The sequence below is a fragment of the Loxodonta africana genome, chromosome 7 (genome assembly GCF_030014295.1).
Source record: "Loxodonta africana isolate mLoxAfr1 chromosome 7, mLoxAfr1.hap2, whole genome shotgun sequence".
NCBI classification, from domain to species: domain Eukaryota; kingdom Metazoa; phylum Chordata; class Mammalia; order Proboscidea; family Elephantidae; genus Loxodonta; species Loxodonta africana.
Window position 1 is genome coordinate 28,603,848 of NC_087348.1, and position 8,325 is coordinate 28,612,172.

Consider the following 8,325-nt stretch of genomic DNA (forward strand, 5'->3'; position numbering starts at 1 on the left):
AGATTTCCAGAACACCTTATTGTGCTCATGTGAAACATGTACATAGAACAAGAGGCAGTCATTCGAACAGAACAAGGGGATGCTATGTGGTTTAAAATTAGGAAAGGTGTGTATCAGGGTTGTATCCTTCCACGATACCTATTCAATCTGTATGCTGAGCAAATAATCCAAGAAGTTAAAATATATTAAGAAGAACGGGACATCAGGAGTGGAAGAAGACTCACTAACAACCTGTAATATGCAAATGACAGGACCTTGCTTACTGAAAACAAAGAGGACTTGAAGTACATATTGAAGATCAAAGACTACAGAATTCAGTATGGATCACACCTCAACATAAAGAAAACAAAAATCCTCACAACTAGACCAATAAGCAACATCATGATAAACGAAGAAAATATTGAGGCTGTCAAGGATTTCATTTCACTTGAATCAACAGTTGAGGCTCATGGAAGGAGTCATCAAGAAATCAAATTACATATTGCATTGGGCAAATCTGCTGCAAAAGAGCTATTTAAAGTGTTGAAAAGCAAAGATGTCACCTTGAGGTCTAAGGCGCACCTGACCCAAGTCATGGTAGTTTCAATCATCTCATATGCATAGGAAAGCTGGAAAATGAATAAGAAAGGCTGAAGAAGAATTTGTGCCTTTTAAATTAGTATGTATGGCAAAAAATATTGAATATACCATGGAATGCCAGAAGAAGAACAAATCTGTCTCAGAAGAAGTACAGCTGGAATGCTCCTTGAAAGAGAAGGTGGGGAAGCTTTGTCTTACATATTTCGGACATGTTATCAGGAGGGACCAGTCCCTGGAGAAGGACATCATGCTTGCTAAAGTGGAGGATCAATGAAAAAGAAGAAGCCCCCCAATGAGATGGATGGCCATAGTGGTAGCAACAATGGGTTCAAACATAGCAACCATTGTGAGGATATTGCTGGACCAGACAGCATTATTTTCTGTTGTACATAGAGTCACTATGTGTTTGAACCAACTAGATGGCATCTAATAGCAACAACAACAAGAACAAATTAAACTTTTTTGTTTTATCAAAATTTCATACTTAACAGTAAATGATGTTTTCTTCATGAGCAAAGTAACATTTAAAATATTCTTTAATGTTTACTGGTAAAATTGAATAAAGTGCATTCTTAATACCATCATTCCCGTTATAAAATTAATTCACAATATATTTGTTAAATTAAGAGACATAACATAAAAGAAAAAGGAGCTTAATTTCATACATAAATAATAATATCAATAGCATTGTGTACTAAGCCATTTTGGTATATTGTATATTATTATTATACTCAACTTTTCATTTAAATTAGTGTTTTCTTTATTTTTAGATATTCAGTCATTAGTTTATAACATACACCGAAGTGACATACATGGAAAGCCAGAGAAATGTCTCAGAATTCATTCTTTTGGGACTTTCTTATGACAAGAACATACAATTATTTTGCTTTGTTCTATTCTTATTCGGTTATAATTCTCTCTTGGTTGGAAACGTTCTGATCCTTGTTTCCATTCTAAGCAGCACCCTTTTTCACCAACCAATGTACTATTTCCTCAGCCACTTAGCCTCTCTGGACATCTATTATACTTCTAGTATTACACCTAAACTCATAGGCGATCTGTTATTGGGGACAAAATCCATCTCCTATGGTAATTGCATGTTACAGGTATTTACTATGCACTTCTTTGGCAGTGCTGAGATCTTCATTCTTACTGCCATGGCCTTTGATCGCTATGTTGCTATCTGTAAACCTCTCCACTACATGATTATTATGAATAGAACAAGATGTAATCTTCTTGTCTTAGCTGCTTGGGTTGGTGGGGCTGTCCACTCCTTTCCTCAATTATTTATGGCAATCCAGTTACCCTTTTGTGGTCCTAATGAAATTGATCACTATTTTTGTGATATCTTCCCTCTGCTAAAGGTTGCCTGTACTGATACCCACATCACTGGTGTTCTTGTGCTTGTCAGTTCAGGTGTGGTTGTCTTAGCCACCTTTGTTCTCTTGTTTGGGTCTTATGTCATTATATTACTTACCTTAAGAAATCACTCAGCTGAGGGAAGACGCAAAGCCTTGTCTACCTGTGGCTCCCATATCACTGTGGTGGTCTTGTTTTTTGCTCCTGCAATCTTTGTCTACCTTAGACCTCCTAAAACTTTTCCTGAGGATAAAGTATTTGCACTGTTTTATACCATTATTGCTCCTATGTTCAATCCCTTAATCTATACCCTGAGAAATACAGAGATGAAAAACATCATGAGGAAAGTTTGGTGTCAAGTTTATTTTCAAAAGAAGCTCACAATTAATTGATGAAGCCTGTCAGTGAAACAATTTTGTAAAATAGAGTGGCTAATTGTGAAATCAAACGTTATAGACTTCTCATACTTTATACCATTGCTGTCAGTAATGAGTTAAATATGGGAAATAGGAATTAAAAGTTAATGTGATTACTAATGCAATTATCAGTCTATCATTTAAAAATTAATTGGAAACCTAGTTAATTTTGTGGGTCATTATCATGGATTGAATTGTGTCCCCCCCAAAATGTATAAACTTGTCAATGCCATGATTTCAAGAACTGTGTGGTTATTCTCCATTTTATGACCTGATGTAATTTTCCTATGTGTCCTAAATCTCAGTCTTTGCCTGTGGTTAATAAGGCAAGGTTAGGTTATGTTAAAGATGACTAGGGTGGGATGCAGTACCCTTATTTAGGTTACAGACCTGATCTGATGTAATGGGAGTTTCCTGGGGGTGTGTCTGGCATCATGGTTTATTTTACAAAAGATACAAGGAGAGAGAAGCCAGTAGAGGGGGAGGGAGCTCCTACCACCAAGAAAGAAGAGCTCTTCACTTGGACCTGGGTCCTTGCACTGAGAAACTCCTAGACCAAGAAAAAGATTGATGACAAGGACCTTCCCCCAGAGCCAACAAAGAGAAAAAGCCTTCCCTTGGAGTTTTCACCCTGAATTCAGATTTCTAGTCTCCTCTACTGTGAGAGAATACATTTCTTTTTGTTAATGTCATCCACTTATGGTATTTCTGTTATACCAGCACTAAATATTTAAGACACTATATTAAGACTATCTTGAGGAGTCCTTCTTTACTCATAATGAGTTCTTTCCAAGCTGCTCCTGCATGTCTACAAATATGTTTCCCTTAAACTCTCCCTCATATTTCTCCAAACTATCATTCTTTAATTGAATTCATTTCTGGATCCAGTTTGATAGTTTTACAGCAATGAATATTTGAGATCATTGGAAATAAACTTCTGGAATTTTAGACTGCCCAGAATGACCAACTTGTCCACTCTTCTCAGGTTCTTGTAGCATGCACCTCATTCAATTGGGTACATGTTGGTAAGTTAAACTGGCCTTATTTATTTATTTTTAGTATCTGACCCTGAAATGAATATATAATCTCACTTGAAGACAAAAGATAATTTATCTTCCCTTGGGGTTCAATTTTCTCATCTGCTCTTTGAAATTATTTGCAAGCAAGATCAGTTATGATAGAAGTGTAAGCCATATGCTCATGAAACTTATTGTTCCTGCTAAGTCTAGATACAGTTCTAAATCTGCACTTTTAACTGATGATACTTTCATGCAAATCATGCAATTTTATGATATTTTAAGTCAATACCTACAGGTAGATTTGTGGATTATAATTTATAGTAGCTTCAGTAGGTACTGTCTAACTGTAGTTCATAGTTTTTATAATTTTATACTACTAGCAGCAATATGGAAACCCTGGTGGCATAGTAGTTAAGAGTTAAGCTGCTAACCAAAATGTGGGCAGTTCAAATCTACCACGTGGTCCTTGGAAATTCTGTGGGGCAGTTCTACTCTATCCTATAGGGTCGCTATGAGTCAGAATTCTCTCAACAGCAATGGGTGAGCAGATGGCAGCAATATGAGTTAAAAAAAAAAAATTGCATTTGAGTCCATTCCAACTGACAGCAACCCTATAGGGCACAGTACAACAGTCTCATAGGGTTTCCAAGGAGCAGCTGATGGATTCAAACTCCTGGACTTTTGGTTAGCAGCTGAGCTCTTAACCACTGAACCACCAGTACGTCCCTCATATTAATAATTTGCTTTTTCTCCCTCCCTTTTCTCTTGTTTGATCATGATAGAAATTTCTAACTTTAATTATTCTCTTTGAAGAATCAAATTTTGGCTTTAATTCAATTTTAATTGATATTCTCTTTAGTACTGTTAGTTGTGTCATTAATTTCTTTTCTCATTCTTTTTCTGTTCTTAGATTTTGATACTTAGGATACTTAGATCACTGATTATGAAAGCTTCTTGTTCCTTAATGATAGAAATGATAATAATACACATCTACACATTTTAAAAGGGTAAAAAGAGATTATGAACATATTAAAGCTAATAAATTCAACAGTTTAGATAGAATTTACAAATTATTTGAATGACATAAACAACCAAAGTTCATTAAAAAATAAATTGTAGACAACCTCAGTGTTCCTTATTTCTTAAATAAGTAAATTGGTTGCTTTAACTCTTCCTAAAAGGAAACCTCCTGTCCAGATATCTTCATTGTTGAATTCTAAAAAAAAGTTAAAGAAGAAATAATGCCAATTCTACACAAAATTTCCCAGAAAATAGAGCAGAAGATAATGCACCTGAACTCATCCTGTTAGACCGGTGTTCCTCTGATATAGGCGCTCATCTTTCCCTTCATTAGGATTTTCTACAGAGACGATCATATACATCACAGATGAATACTGGCAGTAAACTTACTCCTATTTCATCATCATGATTTTTTTTTAAGTGAGGTTAGCATTTTTGCAGGATATAAAAGCAATATAAAAATTATTATACTTTAATACTAGTAATAAAATAATCAGATATTTAATTTTAAAATATACATTTTATATCATTAAAACATAAATACTTAAGAATATATCTGAACAAACATGGGCAGTATATGTATTGAAAACTACAGAGCTTTGCTGAGAAAATAAAAAGAGCTCAATGTACAAAAAGATATACCCTGTTCGTAAACTGGGCAATACAACATTTTGTAGTCATCAGCTTTTCCAAAAACTAATATCTAGTACAATGCAATCCCATACCAAAATCTGAACAGGCAGGTTCTTTTTTGAAATTTACGAACCTATTCTTACATACTTGGAAGTGTACAGGGTAGAGGTTAGTCCCCACAACTGTAAACTGATATATAGTTGAAAGTCTTCCACTATCTGATTTTGACAGATATTATAAAGCTACAGTGTTCAAAATAGTGTGGTATTTTCATAACGGACAACAAGTAAATCAGTGGACCAGAAGAGAGAGGTCAAAAGTTGACCTGTACATATGTATAACAGAAATACCACAAGTGATTGGCTTTAACAAAGAGAAGTTTATTCTCTCACAGTCCAGTAGGCTAGAAATCTGAATTTAAGATGCTGGCTCCAGGAGAAGCCTCTCTGTGCGGCTCTGGAGGAAGGTCCTTGCCATCAGTCTTCCCTTGGCCTAGGAGCATCTCAGCATAGGAACCTCAAGTCCAAAGGAAGTGTTCTGCTCCTGGCACTGCTTTCTTGGTGGTATGAGATTCTCGTGTCTCTCTGCTTGTTTCTCTCTTTTATATTTCAAAAGAGATTGACTTAAGACACTACCTCATCTTGTAGACCTCATCAATAAAACTGCCACTAATCCATCTTATTACATCATAGTGATAGGATATACAATACATAGGGTAATCACAGCACATGATAAAATCATAGACAATCATAGAATCATACAAGGAAATCATGACCTAACCAAGTTGACAGATATTTTTGAGAGACACAGTTCAGTCCACAACACATAGTAACCTTATGTACAACAGGACAAAACACTGATCGGTGCTGCACCATTCTCACAATTATTGCTGTGTTTGAGTCCATTGGTGCAGTCACTGTGTCAATCCTATGTGTGCGTGTATATATATATATATATATATATATATATAAAATCTCCAACTAATTTTCATCTGCCTGTCATCTGACAGTCAATTTCAAATGTGTGCCATCAATTCACTGGAGGAAAGATGGTCTGTCCAACAAACAGTGATAGATCAATTGGACATCCTTAAGTACCAAAAATAAAATGAACTTTAATGTATACCACATACCTTGTACAAAATGATTTCAAAACGGATCATAGACTGATGTGAAAATGTAAAAGTATTGAAGTACTTGACCTGAGCAAGGGTGTTACATTTTACCCTAATCCACTTTAACATAATCTGATTTTGCTTCATTAACCACAGGCAAAGATTAGGATTTATAACACATAGGGAAATTATATCATTCACAAAATGAGGACAACCACACAATACTGGGAAACATGGGCTAACCAAGTTGACATATTTTGGGGGGACACAATTAAATCCATGACAGTGCTTAAACCAGGCTAACGCAAAGATAGAAAGTAACTCTAGGGCCAGAAAATGCCCAGAGGCACCAAGTCCATTTAGATGGACAGCAAGTTAGTGCCATGTGACAAAGATCTGTTTGGAAATACATCAGGAAATAGGATTTTATGAACTTCAAAGACATACTAATTTTTTTCTTATAATTTCTTTTATTATTTGTTGCTGTTGTTCAGAATATACACAGCAGAATACACACCAATTCCATAATTTCTTCATCTACAATTCAACGACAGTGATTGCACTCTATAAGTTGTGCGACCATTCTCACCCTCCTTTTCCTAATTGTTCTTCCTTCGTTAACATAAACTCGCTCCCCCCTAATTTTCATATTTAATCTTTTGAGTTGCTGTTCTCAATTTGATCCCGTATAGTTTTAACTCATAATAATTCTTCCATTGTCACATGAGTTTATATTCTGATCTTCCCAATGACGTTTCCTTCACACATAAGCATAAAACAGATGATCCCTAGGATTAAATACATAAGTTCTATTTTGCAGAATTCTCTAAATACTTTTTGTTTACTTTTTAGTCATAGCTACATTCAAAAGCCCTTTCTACTATCTTAACATTCAAAGGAAACAATGAGAAATAATTTAGTTTAGAATATCAGTATGTCAAAAAAGCCTCTGATTCAGAAACATGGAACTTTTCAAAGACAAACTGGTGATACAATAGGTTGGATGGTCTTGATACACTGAGTTCAATTGACCTGGAGGTCTTAAAGGGGAAGCTGGATACCTAATTTAAAATGTATTATAGACAGAATTAAAGATCATAGAGAATCCGTTATACTTTGTTTATGGATTTTCACAATTTTGAGTGGCTATAGACTGTATAAATACCTTTCTTCTCAAACCAAAGAGTACAGATTCAGAATTATGATGTATAGTTTATGGTCAGCAATGCCAGAATTGAGCTCTCAGGAAAAAACTGAGTCAGGCTCATGTCAGCTTGGTCTTTACTTATCTGTATTATTCTGTCACTGTATCTAGCTGAGACACAAAAGACACTAGAAATTCATTTTGCTTGTAATCTAAACGTATATATGTGCATATACATATGTATACATATATATTAATGCACCACCTTACATATAAATGTTATTCCTACAATAACCGCACATTATCATATTTGATGTCTGTACATATTCAGTTCCATTATTAAATATAGCATCATACTCTCATTTTATCATTTCCTTTCTCAGGTAATTTTGATACTCCATAATTTTCTCATGGCAATTTTCAATCCTGCATTCCTTAGTGTGTAGATGAGTGGGTTGAGAAAGGGTGATGCCCTTTCTCAAAATACTGCCACCGTCTTGTCCATGTGGAAAGTGGTTGGTGTTCGTATATATATGAACTTACACAGACCAAAGAATAAGATGAATACAATGATGTGGGAGGTGCAAGTGGAAAAGGCTGTTTTCCTCCCTTCTGGTTTCTCAGATAAAGCAAGATAACAAAATATGAGATCATGAGAATCAAGAAACTGCTCGAGGAAGTGGTCCAGTATTGGATACCAACAGTAGGCTGATCACATAAGTGTTCATGCAGGCAAGGTTTAACAAAGGCTGCAAATCACAGCAATACTGATCAATTAAACTGGCCCACAAAAGGGCAGTTTCAAGATCAGGACAATCCAAATTATAGAATGTATAAAAGACCCTATCAGGCAAGAATAATCAAGATGATGCAGACTTGTTGTCTCATGATGGTCGAGTAATGCAAGGGCTTACAGATGGCCCCATAGTGATCAACAGCCATGAGGATGAGGACAAAGATCTCCATGTAGTTGAATAAGTGAAGTGTAAAGACTTCCATCATGCACTTATTATAGGATATGCCTTTCTTTGCAGAAAAAGC

General features: G+C 35.4%; 1 protein-coding gene across 1 annotated transcript; it reads left to right on the top strand.

The window, feature by feature from the left end:
• Positions 1–1,391: 1,391 nt before the first annotated feature.
• LOC100671245 (olfactory receptor 4P4-like) lies at positions 1,392–2,457 on the top strand. The gene has a single exon (XM_003422715.3). It carries the CDS (start codon positions 1,392–1,394, stop codon positions 2,328–2,330), a length of 939 nt encoding a protein of 312 aa, XP_003422763.2. The 3' UTR covers positions 2,331–2,457.
• Positions 2,458–8,325: the final 5,868 nt, after the last annotated feature.

Bases quoted from the DNA above. Each gene is read 5' to 3' on its own strand.
- LOC100671245 (XM_003422715.3), top strand. From the start codon at position 1,392: ATGGAAAGCCAGAGAAATGTCTCAGAATTCATTCTTTTGGGACTTTCT.